The following is a 20,933-nucleotide window of genomic DNA, read 5'->3' as shown; positions in this document are numbered from 1 at the left end:
GTATTTTTTGCCAGAAGACAAATCACGGGTGCGTGTTTATTTGTTTGTTTTTTTTTTTTTTTTTTTTTTTTTTTTTCCCAGGGGTCATCGTATCGACCAAGTGGTCCTAGAATGTCACAAGAGGGCTCATTCTAACGGAAATGAAAAGTTCTAGTGCCCTTTTTAAGTGACCAAAAAAATTGGAGGGCATCTAGGCCCCCTCCCACGCTCATTTTTTTCCCAAAGTCAACGAATCAAAATTTTGAGATAGCCATTTTGTTCAGCATAGTCTAAAACCATAAGAACTATGTCTTTGGGGATGACTTACTCCCCCACAATCCCTGGGGGAGGGGCTGCAAGTTACAAACTTTGACCAGTGTTTACATATAGTAATGGTTATTGAGAAGTGTACAGACGTTTTCAGGGGGATTTTATTTTGTTTGAGGGGGGGGCTATGTTGGAGGATCTTTCCTTGGAGGAATCTGTCATGGGGGAAGAAAAATTCAATGACAAGGGCGCAGGATTCTCTAGCATTACTATAAGAAAACAATGAAAAATAAACATAAAAACGTTTTTTCAAATGAAAGGAAGAAGTAGCATTGAAACTTAAGACGAACAGAGATTATTACGCATATGAGGGGTTCTAAAAATACTTTAGCATAAAGAGCGAGGTATTTAGGAGGAGATAAATACCTTGCTCTTTATGCTAAAGTATTTTTAGTAATTTCAACTATTTATTCTACGGCCTTTCTGATTCAGGGGTCATTCTTAAAGAATTGGGACAAAACTTACGATTTAGTGTAAAGAGCGAGGTATTAACGAGGGTACAAACCCCCTCGTATACATAATAAAAATATAAGGTTATGAAAGTTTGTTACGTAAGTTAATTCTTAAGTTACGTATATTTTTTACTAATAAAAACGTTCATTAAAAATTAAAAGTTCTAGTTGCCTTTTTAAGTGACCAAAAAATTGGAGGGCAACTAGGCCTCCTTCTCCACCCCTTATTTCTCAAAATCGTCTGATCAAAACTAAGAGAAAGCCATTTAGCCAAAAAAAGAATTAATATACAAATTTTATTTTAATAATTTATGTGCGGAGAGCCAAAACCAAACATGCATTAATTCAAAAACGTTCAGAAATTTAAATAAAAAAAACTAAGTTTTTTAGCTGAAAGTAAGGAGCGACATTAAAACTTAAAACGAACAGAAATTACTCCGTATATGAAATGAGTTGTCCCCTCCACAATCCCTCGCTCTTTACGCTAAAGTTTGACTCTTTGCCACAATTCTACTTTTTAAAACAATTAAAAGCTTTAGCGTAAAGAGCGAGGGACTGCGGAGGGGACAACTCATTTCATATACGGAGTAATTTCTGTTCGTTTTAAGTTTTAATGTCGCTCCTTACTTTCAGCTAAAAACTTAGTTTTTTTTATTTAAATTAAGTTAAGGAGCGGGTCAAGTTTTCTGCAGTACTTGGGGTGCTTTGTATCTAGAATTTTAGTGAAAAGAACCCTATGAAAAAGGGCCTTTCGCTCTCTCCCTATATATGTTTCCTGGTCCTTGAACTGTTCCTTGGTGCTTGACGGGGTGGTGTTGGAGATGGTAGGCTGATTTCTTCGCTTTTTCATCATTTCTTAATATATTACATCATGCACGATCGTATTTTTTTTCGTTTCATTTGATCATTTAATTATGTTTTTTTTCGTCCACGCACTCTGCAAATTTGCTTCTCTTTCAGGTCCTGGATTTTTCTTTTACATAATATATAAGAGAAAAAAAAATACCTGATCCTCTTCCAGGTTCCCTCTTAATTCCTCCTTAGAAACATTAGAAATTACGTTTAAAAAAACTTCTCTTCAGTTATCTAATGACTAAATAAGACGATTTCTTCTGCACTGGAGCACCCACCTTACAAATGAAACTTTTGGGTATGGTCTTCGTTACTACTACTACAACTACTAATAACTCACTGCAGCACCAAGCCGCCTGAGGCCAACACAGCTACGCACGCTCCTCCTCCAACCTAATCTATTTAAAGCCTCCCTCTTTACATCCTCCCAGGAAGTTCCCATTTCCTTTAAATCTTTACTTATGACATCCTCCCAACCCAGACAAGGACGACCTGCTTTCCGTGTAGCCCCAGACAGTTGGCCAAAAAGGAAAATCTTCGGTAATCTGTCATCCTACATCCGTAGAAAGTGGCCTAGCCATCTCAACCTTTCTTTCATTATAGCCCTAGAAAGCGGGATTGAACCACATATTTCGTACAGTCTACTGTTTGAAATACGGTCAGTCAGCCGGGTACCCAGAACAATCCGTAGGGAATTTCTCTGGAAAACATCTAGTAAATTTTCATCTGCTTTTCGGAGCACCCATGCTTCAGAACCATATTTGACCACTGTCATCACTGTAGCTTCCAATATTCTAATCTTGGTTTGCAGACTTATCTTTCTATTCTTCCAAACTTTTTTTAACTGTGAAAAAACACCCTGAGCCTTAGCTATTCTACTTTTAACATCTTCACTGCTCCCACTATCTTCACTAATAATACTACCAAGGTAACTGAAGCTCCCAACCTGATCAATCTTTTCGTTACCTAATGTCACCTGTTCATCTTCACTTGTTCCTAGCCTTAGTGACTTAGTCTTCTTAACATTAATTTTCAAGCCTATTTTAGCACCCTGAACTCGCAAAAACTCTAAAACTTCATTCATTTTGCTCACACTTCCACCTAATATGCTTAAATCATCAGCATAATCTAAGTCCAGGAGCGTTTTCCCTCCCCATTTGGTTCCGTGGTCTCCAATTGCCTTTCCTGTGCTCCTTAAGACGAAGTCCATCAAAATGATCCGTATAAAGGGGGATAGAGCACAACATTGCTTAACTCCTTATTTAATACAAAACCAGTCGCTAACCTCATTTCCTACCTTAACCGCAGTGGTATTATTCTCGTATATAGCACAAATCACTTTAATGTATTTTTCTGGTATACCATATAACGATAAGACCTTTGTTAACGGTCTTCTATCAACAGAATCGAAAGCTTGCTCATAATCGATAGAACTGAGGACCAAAGGTGTTTGACAACGAAGGGGCTTCTCAATTATTAACCTAAGAGTGAAAACTTGGTCGACACATCCTCTACCTTTTCTAAAACCGCATTGTTCTTCCCTTAAAACTTCGTGTACAGCATCTCTCAGTCTAAAAAGTATCATATTACTCAGTAATTTGCTACCTACAGAGACCAGACTAATGCCTCGATAATTACAACACTCACTCTTGTCACTTTTCTTATACAGTGGTTTAATTAAGGTTTTCGTAAAATCATTGGGTATTTCCCCTTTTTCAAAAATCATGTTCATAATCTTCAGTAGCTTATTCCTAACCTCAGAGCCACCATATTTAAGAAACTCATTAATCATACTATCAGCACCTGGAGCCTTATTATTTTTTAATCCTTTTACTACTGTTGCTAATTCTTCCTCACTAAACAAATCTTCCTTCACATCCAAGGTATCACAAACTTTTTCATTTTCTTCTATATCTTTTCCTTCAAGTGTATCACGGTTTAGCACATTCTCAAAATGTTCCACCCATCTTTCTTTAACTTTTTCCTTATCACTAATTGTGGCCCCATTTCTATCTTTAACTGGGACTAGTCCGGATTGGCTACTCCCTTTCAATTTATTAACATGCCAGTATGATATTTTACTATTATGCCGTCTAGCCGCATCTTCCAGATCCTCAGCAATTTATCCATGGCCTCCACTTCACATTTCCTTAGTTCATATTTTAATGCTTTCTCTACTTTCCTTACATTCCTTTTGTTTTCATTCGACCCATCACTCAGATAATTCTTATACAAACCCCTTCTACTCTATATTAAACCTAAAGCTTTTTCACTAATATTTCTAGTTGCAGAAACTCTCAAGTTTAGTATTCCACTGTTCCTGGAAATTTTTTCTCCAATTTTCATCCTGGAGTCTATCAACATCATAACTTTCCGGGAGGTAGTTACCCTTCCGAAATTTCAGCTTTAAATTAACCTTAGACACTACTAGATGGTGATATTTACTTTTAACATCAATAACAGCACTCCTATATACCCTAGTATCTTGTATTGATCCTGCTAGTCTTCTGTTTACAATAACATAATCAATAAGGTTTGCTGTCCAGTCTCTTAGCAAAAACACCATGTTTCTACCTGGTACCCTGTCTATTTGCTCCTGTAACTGTAAGTAAAATTCACAGTAAAATTCACAGTAAAAGTCACTAGTATCTCCATCAGTTGGTTCGATTGGGGCATATACTACTATAACTGATACCCTGACCTTTTTAGTCATAAAATGAGCCATTAGTATTCTGTTATTAACACCTTCCCATCCTAAACAAGACTTAGCAGCTTCCTTATTCATCATGAGCCCTACTCCCTGTCTATGGACCCCATCTTTCCTGCCTGAGTAAACAAATTCTATGTCACCTAATTGCAAGCTTCCTACCCCTGGGATATAAGTTTCTGAAACTCCTAATAAATCTAGTTCAAACCGTCTGAATTCGTCAGTCAAAATGTCCATGCGATAGTCATTTTTTAACGTCGTAACATTCCAAGTTTCAATTTTCATGTTCTTTAAATCTTTGAAATTATTTTGGCCTCAAGAAAAGCAGTGATCCCGGATACCAGTGCAGGACGAGGACCAACATATCTTCTCAAGTCTACACCGAAGCGTTTAAGCCGGCTTAGAACCGGACAGCAAGAAGTCCCTGGGACCTCCAATAAGTTGGAGGCTTTGTGCAATCCTGGGCCAATCTTGGTCACAACATGGTTTTCAGTACTTGGCGATGCTCTTCTATCAACAAGAGTCGAAATCCTGCACAGACAGTCCCAAGCCTATTACCTCCGACTCATTATATATTCATGCCTACAAATATTATGCTACTACGGGGAGGCAACCCATAGTAGATAAATCAGTTAGGAAGAGGTTTTTCAGCCCGAAAACGCCCATCAAAACAAACCAAGCCCAGAAAAATATCCAATAATCAGAATCCCATACGAGTGCTGTGTTGTTTACTAGGCTATAATTTCCTCAAGGGGCGCCACTCCTCAAGTGGGAAAAATTGACCGCAAGTTTCCCAGGCAATTACAAAATTATGCGCTGTGAAAGTACCTGAGAGAAACAAGTAGGAATTGAAGTTTTTTTCAAGTGATAAGGGTAATAATTAGATTTTAGTGCTAAAGCCTGCTAGCCAGAAACAGAGTCAACTAGCAGCCTTGATTTGCTTTCCAAGTCTAGCCAATTCTTTTTATCTCGCGAATATCCATCTGGTAGCTTTCTGCTAGTCATGAATGTCACCTGGGAAGCTAAGCTGGCTTAGATTTCCAGAATTATGCTAGCCAGTACTTGAATAACGTTAGATAGATAGATGGATAGATAGATAGATAGATAGATACATGTTTATTTACAACAAGAATTAAACAATTTAAACAAACAGCACAAATGCCTAATGGTATACTTAAGCGCGTGGTAAATCACCAAAAAATAAAATAAAAAATAAACACAAACAAAAGAAAAAACCGTCATTACTTCGGCTTAAACTAATTTGCACTTCTTTCAGAAATCAAACATCGACACTTACAACAGAAAATAGTATGGGAGACTAGAAACATGATTTCTTAATAACTTCAGAAATTTAATTCTATCATTACATTTTCTCACAGCTATTGGGATTAAATTCCAAACTTTTGGACCAATATGACGCAAACTAAATCCCGATCGCACCGTTGGCCTATTTTCAAAAGAGAAATCAGAACTATGAGATGTTGGGTAATTGTGGAATTGTGAATTTGTCGGGAATAATCTTGGGAAATTTAGTGAAAGTTGTCCAAAAACGTAATTGTGGCAAATATTAGAAATGGCAATAAAATGATGTTGATGAACAGAGAAGAAACCAGAAGATCCATAAAGATGGCTAACTGAGGATCTATTATTAACATTAAACATTAATCTAAAGGCTTTATTTTGTAGAGTTTGAAGAGGTTTAAACGTTGAAGGAAAAGTAAATGCCCAAACAGAAACACAATAAAGAAAATATGGGTTAACAAAAGAAAAGTATATTGTCTTTAAAATATTCCTTGGGAAAAAAATGGCGTAAACGAGAAAGAGTCCCGATATTTCGTGAGGTTTTTAGAGACATTGTTTTCACGTGTTCACGGAAAGACAGATTTTCATCCAAAATAATTCCAAGATATTTAAATTTATCCACACGTTTTAGTACCCTATCATTTAGATAAAGAGAAAACTGTTCAGTTTTCTGAGAACCAGATCGAGAAAACAGCATATATTGACACTTCCTCTCATTTAAAGAAAGTAAATTTCTGGCATACCAATCCCCTGCAGATAAAAGTGTGTTATTAAGATTATGAAAGAGTATGGATAAATCAGCATGGGATGCAAAAATAACAACATCATCTGCAAACATTACAATTTTACAAAGCGGTAATACCTCAGGCAAATCATTTATAAATAGAAGGAATAAGGTCGGTCCCAGGACAGACCCTTGAGGGACCCCACAACTTGTGAAAAAACTTTCCGAACGGATACCATGAATTCTATCATGACATTCAAGTTTTCTATCCGTAAGATAAGTTTTTAAAAAATTTAAAGATTTTGAAGCAAAACCATATTTTTGGAGTTTCATGAACAACAGACGATGGTCGAATGTGTCAAAGGCCTTGGCGACATTAAGAAATACCGCCAACGCATGCTGATCACCGTCAATTGCATCATTTATCTCAAGCAGAAGTTGATGAATTGCCAACTCCGTTGATTTTCCTTTAATGAAACCAAACTGAGAAGGATGAAAAATATTTTTACCAGTTAAATAATTATGGAGCTGATGGTTCGCTATCTTTTCTAAAAGTTTACTAAACACTGATAAAAGTGATATACCTCTATAATTTGAAGGATCACTAGTAATCCGCCTTTATGTAGTGCAATAACATTAGCTTTCTTCAACAAATCGGGAAAAACTATGTACAAATGACAAATTATATATGTGTGAAAGTAATGGGGTAACATCAGTAGCTACCTGCTTTACTGTTCGAGTAGAAAAACCAAATTCATCAGAAGAAGAGCTATTTTTAAGCTTCATGATAATTTTTGTCACATGTTTGGGCGTCGTTTCGGAAAAATCAAAAGGGTTTTCACTTTGATGATCATTATCAAAAGAAATGGTAGGGACATTTAACAATGGAGAAACAAAATCCGATGTAAGCTTTTTTCCTACTGAACTAAAATATTCTCCCAATATATTCAAAATTTCTTTACGGTCAGTTACCTTCCTTCCATCAACTTCTAGGCAATCAACACTAGATTTAGATTTATGGCTAGGTCGAATTCTTTCATTAATCAATTGCCAAATTTTTTTCATATCTGACTTATACTGAATAAACTTATCTTTATAATATGTTCTCTTTGCATATCTAACAATCGAATTTAACTTATTTCTATATGCTCTATATTCTTCAAAAGAGGCATCACTTGGAATTTTTAAATACCTCTTAAATTGTATATTCTTATTCTTAATTGAAATCAAAATTCCTTCGGTAATCCAAGGATCAAATTTTTTTGAATATTTCACATGTATAAACGTAGTTGTAGTAGCCTCCTCTCTGAGCCGTATCATATCAGAAATAAAACTAGAAAATGCAACATTAACATCATTTGAACCATAAACTAGACTCCAATCGTTACTATTAATTAGTTCACGTAGTAGCTTAAAATCAATCCACTCAAATTGTTTATGTGAAGTATCATCTCTAGCATCCCAAGAACGAGCATTAACTCTCCCTAAATCTAGAAGAACACTCACCGGGAAATGGTCTGACATATCAGATAAAATTACAGAGGATTTCAATGCTATAACTGAATTAACAGAAAAAAAATATGTTATCAATCAGTGTAGCTGTAGTATTTGTAACCCTAGTTGGGAGAGAAACGCTGGGAAGAAAACCAGCACACAGCATAATATTCAAAAAATCCTTATGAGTGCTAAGATCTAAATTCAGCAAATCAAAATTAAAGTCCCCTGATACAATAACTGGTTTCTTTGACTCGCTGAGTTTTAAAAGAACCGACTCAAAAACCTAAAAAAAAATTTTTGGGTTACTCGATGGAGGTCTATATACTGAACCAAATATAAACGAATTACCACTCGTGGGGTTAATTTCCACAAATAGCGTTTCACATAAACCCTCTTCCCAAATTGATATATCCTCTATTACACTAAAAGACCAATCCTGGCGAATACAAATCACCTGTCTACCTCGTGCATTCAATTTTTTACTGCGAGATACACTTTTCATCATAGGAACCTCGAACATAGACATAGGTGAAGAACTAGACAAAAACGTATCACATATGGCCACAATATCTTTTGGACTAGATGATAGCAAAAACTTGAGTCCATTATACGCACTTTGTAAACCTTGAGCATTAACATGAAGCACTGTGACCGGGAATTTACATCTGTCGGGCTCACACTCTAAAGTGCCTTCTGAAGAAAAATCACAGTCGGGTAAATTTTTAGCATAAGGCACATCTTTATCACCACCAATAGACGTATTCAAAATCGCATCTAATTTTAAACGGGAATCCAAAAAAGTCTGGAAGCGGTTCATATTACACAGTCACAAGGAAAACAAGAAACCACCATTTATTTATGCTATCGACGGCTCATTAGCGAAATCATGGATTTCAACTACATCACTAATCGATTTACACGGAATATTTTGCGAGCCGCTTTTCACATAAATAACTCCTCTCATGGTCCACACGTTCTTCTTGTCGAATTTGTTGCGTGCTAGTTTGAAAACTTCCTGCCTTTCTTTGGTGAGGGCCTCGTTGACAAAAATAAGCGAACCTTTGAGCTTTTTTGCGCAGGATTTCGACAGATGTCGCTTCAGATACAAAGGTAAGCTCAATTGGCACCTGAGACTGGTCAAAAGACCCTAAATGCCTTGCAGTCTTGACCATAATATTATTAAGATGGAGTCCCATATGTGCATTCAGACGATCTAAGACTTTTTCGCCTAGAGTAGGTAGGTCCCGAGCTGTCGTTTCAATTCCAGAAACAATGATCTTGTTAAGAAGAGAAGTCTGGCTAAGATCATCAAGTTTAGTTTCTAATTTTTGAATTTTAGCACCATTTTGGGCGATTTTGCACTTCAAATCATTAAGACATTTCTCAATTTGACCGAAGTTAGACTGGAACTGCAGTTCTATGGCTTTATACACAGCCTGTGTTATAGTGTCCAAAAATTCATTTCTAAACTGCTTTGGAGACACGGTGTCTAACTTCGCAAACTCACTATCTACCTGTTTTCTGATGTCATCTTCAATTCCTTCTCGCAAAGTCAACAGATCGCTTTGCAGTGACAAAACTGAGTTCGATAAATCATCAGGTAGATCATCCGAATCCTCCATGCACAGTTTAATAGCCCTTTGAACAGTTTTTCGCCCATCCTTTAAAGCGTCAGCATGCTTTGTTAAGTAACGCCAAATATTCTCCGACGTCACGATCTTAACTTCATCACTACCATAACAGGTAACCTCATAATTACAGCCACCGTCCTTGAAACGTATCACTCGCGTGATTTTACACGGCCAAAGTTTGTACTATCGAAACTGAGCACACCCTCTATCTCCCGCTTGCATAGCTCCGGAGGCAAACAAAGCCAACTAGCAGGGAAACACTTAAATATCGCAAGGGGGGCTTCTTGTCGTATTCCTATGCCTCTCCCAACTTCAAACAGCTGCTCTAGATTTGTCAGGAAAATTCAGTTAACACTTTTTGCCTGCGTTTCCTGCTTGCAAAATTCTCTAATTAAAAGATTCTGACGTCACTGCTATAACCATTCATTTGTATACAGTATCGGTTAAAACTAGTTGGTTGCGCAAGCTGACGAGATTTAAGCATGTGTTTTATCCGATTGAATTGAAACTTGTTTAGCTGTTTTTGATTATAATGTAGCAATGATTTAAAAAAAAAAACTTTCTTGGATTTTCTTATGTCTTTGAGCATGAGGAGTATGTTTAACTGTTTTTTACTATCTTCTAAGTTAAATTGGTTTCTATCAAACCTGTTTCAAAGTCTTAAGTTTTTTTTTATATTTCGGGTTATATTTACTTAAATTTGTAAGTCAAAGATTTTGACGGTGAAACGAAAAGTTATAGTATGAAGCATAAATAGTTTCTTTTAGCACATTTATCGAAATTAAGTTAAATTGGCTTCTAAAGAATTTATCTTTTCAACGTAAAAAATTTCTGGTTATTTTGGGCCATTGATTATAGTTATCAAAAGCCATTTGTTTGGCAAAGTAAAAAGAGAGCATGAAAAGGGAAGCTAGTTAATTCCTCTTCTTGATGGTTCAGTTGGCAATGCAATTGAAATTTATTTGTTTGACGTTAGTTATACCATAGAACTGGCAATAAAAAGGTTCTTTAAGACATTAATTGAAGATACTTTTTGAGAAAACTAAAATAAATCACGTTTTTATTCTTTTTTAGGTAATTTTTGTTGAAAATACAGTCTTTATCATGGTATGGTTTTTCCACACACCTTTGGGCGTAGTATTTAAAGTTGTTGGACTACCTCTGCACTTTTTTCTTTTTGTATCTGGTGTATCTCTATTGTGCTTATATTATATGAAATTGCATCCCGAATGTGAATCAATATCGAACAATTTCTGGCAGTCCACTCTACCCAAGAAAGAAGAAACTGTTGAAGAAACTAATATTAATGATAGCAGTATAAGTGCTGAAATTCCTGATAATTCAGCCGTTTGAAATGCTGGTAATGGAGCCGCTGCGGCACATTCATTGGAGGCATTTTGGGTTGTATCACAGTAAGATAGTATATGATACCGTATTTATGTTTAAAGCTGCTAAACTTTTAACTTATAAAAAATAACAAAATGCTGCCGCTGAAAATGCAGCTGCTTGAGCATATTTACTGAAGGTTCTGCAGGTCTTATCGCAATAAGATGATATTTGATACTCTATTTAATTTGTATCTGCTAAATTTTTGGCAAAGAAAAATAACAATATGCTGCAGCTAAAAATAAAATCGCTTGAGCACATTTACTGAATGTTCTGCACGTCCTATCGCTGTAAGATGCTATTTGATACTGTTTTTAGTTTGTATCTGCTAAATTTTTGGCAAAGACAATATACTGCAGCTAAAAATAAAATCGCCTCAAGAACATTTACTGAAGGCACTGCAGGTCCTATCACTGTAATATTGTTATTTGATACCGTATTTGTGTTTATGTCTGCCAAACTTTTGGCAGATAAAAAATAACACAGCTTTTGTCTTTTTGAGTAAAAGTTTAGTCTCTAATGGCAGTGCTATTTTAATAGTGACCGTAACCACCAATATAATATGGGAATAGCAGAGCAGGGAAAATGCGCAGATTTCAAACTATGAGCAGTGCCAGGGGCTTAAATATAATGTCAAGTGCAGATAAATAAATTTAAATCTTACAGGATACTTTAGCATACATTAATGAGCCGCTAGAGACCCCACAGAATCTGCTCTAGAGGAAACTTTTAAGTAATCGTTGAGCAACTTCAACGGGAATCACTTGACCTACACTTTTCTAATATGTAGATACCCTTAAGTCCTCTGTTGAATCTTTAAGGACTTCGAGACTGTTTTGAATAGAATCAATACTGTATTCATTCCTTGCAAAATATGATTGTTTACTGTGTGACCTGTTATGAATTATCTCAGTTGTTGGCTTATTGTACCAGTTTATTCAGTTAGTCTGAAGCTCGTTATTTATCTGATCTGTTTGTTCTTTGGGTTTAAATAGTAGTTGAGTATTAAGTGTTTTCTTTTTTATTTATGGTCATGAGATGATTCTTAAGTTAACTTTTAGTTGTGACCCTGAATTGAATCTCGAGTCTACAATTTACAACCTTTACATGTTGCTACCTCTGCCTGAAATAGGATATTCAGATAGGGATATAGAGGTTAAGATCTGGGAAGGCTTTTATGGGTTTTACTTAAATAAAAATGTATTTTCTTATTCTCGAACTTAACAATGTGTCAAATGTCTGAATTCAGTTATGATTGAAAATTAAATTCTCTCTCTCTCTCTCTCTCTCTCTCTCTCTCTCTCTCTCTCTCTCTCTCTCTCTCTCTCTCTCTCTCTCTCTCTCTCTCTCCCCCTCTCTGTCTCTCTCTCTCTCTATCTCTCTCTTTCTCTCTTTCTCTTTCTCTCTTTCTCTTTTGAAACACGTTTTTATTTAGTATTAACTACGCTGAATCATCAGTTTGCAATAGTTTTGTGCACAAACTTTTTTTGTTGACTTGGATTTATTATTTTAAATTAATGTGTCAATAACTTCTTCAATTTTCCTTGCAATTTGGTGATATTCCGCAGATTTTCTGTAGGAAATTCTGTTACATAAAAATAATTCATGTTTTCAGTACCCACGCTCTGCATTTTTTTTATTTTTTCATTTTGAGAAATATCACATCGGTATTTTCTAATGGCAGTATTCTTTTTTTTTCTCCCTTTATATAAATCCCTCTTTTAATATAATTCCTTCTTTGTTGCGTTTTAATCCAGACATGTATGAAGTGGTTTATAAATCCTTTTTTCCTTCTTTTATATAAATTTCTTTTAATGTAAATCCTCCTTTTTTATAAACTCCTCCTTTGTTGCATTTTAATCCAGGCCTTATAGCGCTTTTATTTATATGCTTTGTAGGATATAAATTCTTCCTTTAATGTAAATCCTCCTTTTTATATAAATCCCTCCTTTGTAGCATATTAATCTAGGCATGTATTCGGTGATTTATAAATCTTTCTTCCCTTTTTTTATATAAATCCCTTCTATAGTATAAATCCTCCTTTTTGTATAAATCCCTCCTTTGTAGCGTATTAATCCAGGCATGTATACGGGGACTTATAAATCCTTCTTTCCTTTTTTCACATAAATCCCTCCTCTCCTTTTAGATTTCATTAATTTTGCCTTGATTTTGCTGCTGTGATGAATTCGTTATCTCTTCCCTAGAACAGTAAAATCCAGCCAGTCATAAATGGACATTTCTGATATTTTAAAATTATTGTTATTATCATTGTGATACTATGAAAAAATCTTGAGATTTCGAAGGAGCACATCTCCCTGTATACATACCTGGATTATAATGCTACAAAGGATTTATATAAAAAGAAGGATTCATATTAGGGGAGGGATTAGCATGCTAGCCATTTCCTGATCTGGTCATGATGATACCAATTCTTTCTTTCTTCTGACTATATTATAACCTTAGCCATTGTTGCCAGCTGACTGACTTAGAAATCATAAACTCTTAAAAATAATCTAATGTTAGGTTAGGAAAGTTAGGTTTTTATCTTTACATGGTCAGGTTTTGTGGAGAATCTAGTCTTTGCAAGTTGAGTGTCAAAAAATGAAAGTGATAAAACAACAAAGAAACGGTCTAGTAAGATTCAGAAAAAAAATGTGTCATAAGTATTTCGACTGTAATGAGCAAGGTGTGTTTACTCCTAAGGAAGGAAATGGTTGAAGCAAAAACAATAAAGTTAAAAAGAAAATCCCGAAAGACAAAAAATAAAGCAAAATTTCAAATTAATGGCTTCATAGTTAGGGCTCTTGTTGACAGCCCTTAATTTACAACTAGGTTTTCGACCCTAAGCTCAAGACTAGTCAAATCAAAATAGGTTTTTAGGTTTTTTTATTCCAGAGTCTCGTGTGCCTTTTATACTAAAAAAAAAGCTGGTAATAGTGCCAGAGGCTTTGTGCAGTGCGCTTTCTTAAAAAAAAGACAGGTACATCTTAATACCGTCGTGTTTTGTTGTTTAGTTTCAGATCTTGATAAATATATTCTTTCTCTTACCTTCTACAGCAATCAAGTACGGCCAAATAAACTAAGAATTTAATATGAGTCAATGATATAAGCTATAATTCACTCTGGGGGTGATTTATAAGAAATAAAAACAACAGACGAATTATTTGGTGTATGAGAAATTGTAGAAAAGTCTCAACATTTTAAGGGAGTAATGGGATGGGCTCAACTCCCCCCACCCACCTAAATATAAACATGCCTGTAATACTCTATTACACTTTGAAAAAAAAGAGAATAACAACGTCTGATGTCGTGCACATTACCTCTTCTTCGAAAAGATGATAAAAATCAGTTTAGATAAGGTAAAAAAGGTAAAGGATATGGCACTAGACTTGACAGTCCCTACCGGCGGTGCTGATCTCCGTTTCTTGGCCCTTCAGCCAGGAAGTGCAATGGGGGGTTGGGGGCCAGCCATCCTGTTCTTTCGATTTATGGAGGGATTTTTTTCTGCAGAAGTAAAATTTGGCAGTTAGAGTGCAGTTTATAATTGTATGCTCTGCTTTGAATTAAAGGCTTCAAAGTTTGACATAATAAAGTAAGTTTACTTTTTACAAACTCGACTGCAATCGAAATAGCTATAACCCTTTGCATGAAGCACTAAGCATTTTATGAAACTTATTCTTCAATCATCAACTTGGAAAGGTTAAGCATCTCCGAAGGTAGGAATTATAAAAATCACAGTCAATGCCCCAAGGACTATGGGGGTTTAGTGCTGGAAGCATAGCTATTGGATCTTTCAACTATGCGGAACAAAATGCCTATCTCAAAATTTTGAGTTTCATATTCCTGCTTTTGCAAGATGATGTTACTTCCTCTAGAAACAGCCTTATTTTCCTACTTTAAGAAGTTACATTTTGTTACTTAGTTGTAATATGTCAGTGTATACAAAACGAAAAATGGTCAGTTACTTTGCTTAACTATGACTGATCCATGGACTGGTGTTAGCGTAACTATGCCTGAGCAATGGGGTGGGGGTGTATAAGAGCATGTATTAAAGATAAAACAATCTTCACAGCATTTTCAGACTTAATTTCAAAATGAATTAAATTATTTACTTGTTAAAAATTACGATGATTAGAGTATATTCCTTGGTGTCTCATTTGGAATTGTGCTTATGTGTGTTTAATTCCTTCTTATTTGGGAAACGGATACGAAGCCAACACTTCTGAAAGGTATCCAGGTTTCTGTAATTGCAACGTATTTTTTCATGATTGTTTTTGGGAGGGTTGTTAAGACGATGGTATACTGTCACCTTTGTGCTAGTATACTTACAAAAAGAAAACTTAACCGTTTATTATATTTTACAAGTGTTTTGCCAGTAATCATTCTCCTTGTATTGCCTTTTTTCAAGCTTGCTATAAAGTAGTTCAAAGACTCAAAACCGTGCACTTTTTTCTAATTAACGAGTTGCCTCAGATTTTAAACTGTGATCTCTGTTTCTTTTTTGTGTTCCTGCGATCTATGTCATTTCGGACGTGGCACGGTTTTATTAGTGTTGTTACTTAGACTGGTATTAAGAATTTTAAATGTTGGAGGTAGTTCGAAAGCACTGCATACTTATGCGACTTAGTTATGCATATAATTGCATAGTACCAATTTTTTGGTGGGGTATTATTTATATTGTATCAATATTACAAGTCACGCTGTAAATTTACATTTTGGGAATAAATTGTTCACTTTGATTTTGTGATGAATATGAAAGCGAAATGTTTGCTCTTAGGAATTCCTGATGAGACTGATATTGAAAAGTCTGCATTATTTTAGAAAAGTTGACACGAAATTTTAAAGAAGTGTGATATCTTAAATTTTCTGTCTATAGGAAACCCACCCCCAACGATCATCAAACCACCCTTCTTATGTGAAAAGAGGGGTGGTAACATCTTAGTCGGAAGAGTTCTAAGACTGTTCACAAAATCACGTAGCATCTTAGTTAAATCATGTTAAAGATACTTTATTCTGTAATGGTTACCCCATTAAAATTATTGAAAATATTGTAGAAGATTAAAAAAGGTAAATCAAGAAAATAATGAACCCATCCCCCTTTCTTTAGTTACTCTGGCAATTGAAAACAAAACCTTCACCCCTGTACCGTATATCCCGAAACTCAGCTACAAACTTGGAAACATTTTAAAGAAACTTAATCTCTCTGTTTCTCTAGAAAACGAACTAAAGGTTGAACGTTTTTTCAATTCTGGAAAGGATGAAACTAAACCTATATTGGGTATTGATGTTTACTGGGTCCCGTGTTCAAGTGGGAAGTTTAACATTTGCAGGATCGGTCAATAGCTGGGAGAAATATTTAATGAACACAAGAATTTAATAGATAAATTCTGAGATTTGAAAATAAAATTAAAAATGACGATTTTGTTTTTGCTTTGGCTCTCCACATCTTTGAAAATCCTGATCATTTAGTTTCTTTTTGACGAGGCAAGTTTAATGTCTACAGCAAATGGCTTACCACAGTCTTTTAAAGGGGCAATTGAATTTAAAAAATATCCTAAAGAGAGACCTTGTATTAAATAGATATACTGGAAACTCTCGTATAAACCCAACTTACAATAACCTAACATTAAAAGATTCAAATCACTTTTTATCTCAGTTTACATTAAGATTATTTGACAGCACTTTAAATGAAAATTGAGCCAGTAGAGCCAGCCAAGTCAATCGCTAAGCAGAGAATTCTTGGTCAATCTAAATGGTGAATAGTCTTTCATTTATTGTGGCTTGGTTTGTTGGTTTGTTTGATTCTGTTTTTCTTTTTTTCTGTTCGAGTTTGCTTCAAAAGGATAGTTTTTTTTTCTTTTTTTTCTGAGCAGAGAAGACGGTTTAGCGGAGGTTCTTGCCGAAATATCTGCTTTTGCCATTTGCCCATTCTATTTTGTCTACTAGCTGACATTAACCTCGTTTTTCTTGGATATTTTTTTCTTCTTGTTTGTCATAAGAAGTTTGATGGAACTACTGTAGTATACTGAATCTATGATCCTAAAACTAGCTAGAAATGTGACTTCATGATAAAGAATGGTAGGCCTATTGCATAAATAGTGTCATTTATTTAGTAAAATAATACAATATCAAAGTTTCGCTTAATGAAAAAATTATTATTAGAGTTTAACAAAGCCAACGGATATTGTGTATCTCTCTGCGTCAATGGATATTTATGTATCTGTGAAGTCCGAGGCAAGAACAAGCGTTCTCCTGCATACAACAATGAAATATAATACTGAAATTTCGTTTTCAGGAAAAAAATTCTTAAAATCGAGTAAATTTAGTAGGTTTGTATGTATCTGTGCAAGGGCCACTTGATGTGGATTGAAGGCCTGAAACTGCAGCAGAGTGATAATACACGCCAAAGCTGTCTCTTGTGCTATTATTGCCATTTAGCAGGGACTTCTGAACCCTTCAGCGTGCAGTTTGGATAAATTGCAAACAGTTAAGTTGTTGTCGCATCAGCACTGGCAGAATAAAACTTATTCTCTACAGTTGGTTTAGATTTGTATATCATAATTCATATAAATATTTTACGTTTAAAAAGTATGTTACATACTTTTTATGGCACTTGGTATTAACCAAGTGACATATAGCAATCGCAAATTCTGTCGGTCTGTCGGTCCTGGTATTGCTACTTTAGGCACTTCCAGGTAAGCTAGGACGATGAAATTTGGCAGGCGTATCAGGGACCGGACCAAATTAAATTAGAAATAATCGTTTTCTCGATTTGACCATCTGGGGGGGAGTGGGGGGCCCGTTCATTCGGAAAAAATAAAGTATTTTTAACGTACGCACGGTTAATCATATCTTAATGAAATTTGATGTTTGGAAGGATATCGTATCTCAGAGCTGTTATTTTAAATCCCGACCGGATCTGGTGACTGTTGGGAGGGGAAAACCTAAAATCTTGGATAACACTTAGAGTGGAGGTATCGGGATGAAACTTGGTGAGAAAAATAAGCACAAGTCCTAGATACATGATTGACATAACCGGAACGGATCCGCTCTCTTTGGGGAAGTTGGGGGGGGGTTAATTGTGAAAAATTAGAAAAATGAGGTATTTTTAACTTACGAACGGGTGATCGGATCTCAATGAAATTTGATATTTAGAAGGATATCGTGTCTCAAAGCTCTTATTTTAAATCCCGACCGGATCTGGTGACATTGGGGGGATTTCGTGGTGGGGGGAACCTAGAATCATGGAAAACGCTTAGATTGGAGGGATCGGGATGAAATTAGGTGGGAAAAATAAGCAGAAGTCTTAGATACGTGATTTAAGTAATAGGAACGGATCCGCTCTACTGAAGGGGGGGGGGGGTTAATTCTGAAAAATTAGAAAAAATTACGTATTTTTAATTTACGAAGGAGTGATCGGATCTTCATGAACTTAATATTTAGAAGGACCTCATAACTCAGATCTCTTATTTTAAATCTCAACCAGATCCAGCGTCATTGGGGGTGGGGACTGGAAATTTTAGAAAATACTTAAAGCGGAGAGATCAGGATGAAACTGGATGGGAAGAATAAAAACCTGTCTAAGATACGTGACTGACATAATCGGACCGGATCTGCTTTCTTTGGTGGAGTGGGGGGGCGGTATTTGGAAAAAATGAGGTATTTGTAACTTACGAGAAGGTGACCAGATCTTAATGAAATTTGACATTTAGAAGGATCTTGTACTTTAAAGCTCTAATTTTAAATTCCGACCAGATAATGTGACATTGGAGGTAGTTGGAGGGGGAAACCGGAATTCTTGGAAAACATGAAAATTGGTGTATTTTTATCTTACGAATAGGTGATCGGATCTTAAGAAGGAATTCATGTCTCAGAGCTCTTATTTCAAATCCCGACCAGATCTTTTGACATTGGGGGGAGTTGGAGGGGGAAATCTTGGAAAACACTTGGAGCGGAGGAATCGGGATGAAACTTGGTGGATAGAATAAGCAAATGTCCTTGATACGTGATTGACGTAACCGTACCGGATTTGCTCTCTTTGGCGGGGTAGGGGGGGAGCGGTTCAGTGATTTGGCGAGTTCAGTGCTTTTGGACGTGCTAGGACGATGAAAACTGGTAGGTGTGTCAGAGACCTGCATAAATTGACTTGATAAAGTCGTTTTCCCAGATTCGATCATCTGGGGGGCTAAAGGGAGAGGAAAGATTAGAAAAAATTAGGCATTTATAACCTACGAGTGGGTGATCGGATCTTAATGAATATTGATATTTAGAAGGACATCGTGACTCAGAGCTCTTATTTTAAATCCTGACCGGCATTAAACCTCTGATTTTCCTTTTAAATCAATCTATTGATTCTTAAAATTTTGCTAGAGCTCATACCATATGAGCTCTTGGCTCTTAGCTCTTCTTGCCTCGTCACAAGTGCCATATGAGCTCTTAGCTCTTGTTGTTTGTGGATGGAGCCAAACGAAAGATTTTTTTTTAAATTCTGATCGAAAAAAAATTGATGCAGTTTATTTCAAGGTGATGGCCACCAATGTTTCCACTTCTACGGATTTTTCCATATATCTATAAAATTATATGTCTGTCTTCGGACGAAAGAACGCAGTTACTTAGTTTACAGAAGGTATACCGAAATCCTATTAAAAATGTCCTATTTTCCCCCTTTTATAATATTTTTCTTAAATCACCTGAGAATTCTGCTACAAATTACAATTTTTGGTTCGACGCAGATGCGTCGTATTTTATGTAATAATATCTACGACTCCTTTCGTCTATGGTATTTGTATTGGTTCTTCTTGTTTTCAAGAAACAAAACTGGTACTAGGCTCAAGTTCTTCATTGCGTGGAACTACGATCATCATCGGTATGAATAATATATTCAAATCAGAATATAAATGTTTATTTTTTTTTCAATTACTTGTTTTCACAGCATATTAATGCAAAAGTAACCCTCAAAAGTAGTTTTGCAACGGAGTCTTTTTACTCTTAACTGATCAAACCTTTTTTTGTCTGCTGGTTACTGATTTTCCTGAATATCTTTTATTGCTTCTGTCAACCAAACTACTGAAGAAAACTAACGTCATGTTGATGTTTTAAGTTTAACCAAGCTGCAAAAAAAAACAGTCTCTTTGATTTACATAAATCCCAAAATTATTTGACTTTGTCCTAAGTTAAAAATCTCTCCAGTCTGTACGTGAAGGTTTTTCGACCGTGTAGATTCATATGCACATAGAAGTTAAAATTCTTCAGATAACTTTGCTCGAACTTGTTTGGTCGTGTTATATTTTGACGAAAATTGGCCGAGATTTCTTTTTATTAGCGTTAAATCTTTTGAGTTCGTACGTAAAATATTTTTAAAGATGAACTATCAATTTAAGGAAAACACAAAAAGGAATGTGGATAAGACCCTTACAGAAAAAAAAAATGAGAACCTTACTGGCCAGCAAATGAGAAAAGCCTCGAATCTTGGTAAAATTACAATCTTGCACCTGTAAGCAATTACGATAAAACAAGCTGCCCGATTTTGTTTCATGTTGACCATGAGATTTCTTGTCTTTCTAGCGGCTTAAGGGCTGGACTTACGTAGCTTTTTCGGTGCTGATTTGCATAGAGAACGGCGACAATTTGAGCTTGAAATATTTTTGGTTTTCGGTACCGACTTACAAAAATGGTGCCAAATTTAATCCTGATCATAAAAAATAGATCTCCTCAATCCTTTCTCCTCTTTAGCAGAAAAATCATAGAAACTAAACAATAATAATTAAATATTTAAAATAAAAAACGTTATAATGAAATAATGAGCGAATTAAAATTTTATAATTTTTTTTTTAATGAAACGGAAATTTAAAAAGACTAAAAATTGTAACAATTAATAAATTATTAACCTGCAATTGAGTAACGGGCACTGTTTTTGTACTACTATCATTTGCCTACTGATCTGCTGAAATCGATGCCCGAGAAAAGTTACGTGTGTCTTGCCCTTTACTGAATCCAAAAGTCTATATACGTGATTTTCTACGGAAAACCTTCTTAAGGATTACATCAAAATAGAAGAAGAAACATTTGTGGCAACG

The 20,933-nt window shown here is 35.5% G+C and overlaps 1 protein-coding gene across 1 annotated transcript in view; it reads left to right on the top strand.

Moving 5' to 3' along the window:
- The window catches only part of LOC136027542 (XK-related protein 4-like), a 44,454-nt gene extending 28,858 nt beyond the window's left edge, over positions 1–15,596 (top strand). Inside the window, exon 7 of the mRNA XM_065704895.1 lies at positions 10,546–15,596. Coding sequence (XP_065560967.1) covers positions 10,546–10,824 — 279 coding nt within the window. The 3' untranslated portion in view covers positions 10,825–15,596. The remainder of the gene's footprint in view (positions 1–10,545) is intronic.
- Positions 15,597–20,933: the final 5,337 nt, after the last annotated feature.

This window comes from Artemia franciscana, chromosome 5 (genome assembly GCF_032884065.1).
Source record: "Artemia franciscana chromosome 5, ASM3288406v1, whole genome shotgun sequence".
In the NCBI taxonomy this organism is placed as follows: Eukaryota; Metazoa; Arthropoda; class Branchiopoda; order Anostraca; family Artemiidae; genus Artemia; species Artemia franciscana.
Note: the sequence above shows the minus strand (reverse complement) of the source record. Positions and strands in the feature narration are given on the sequence as shown.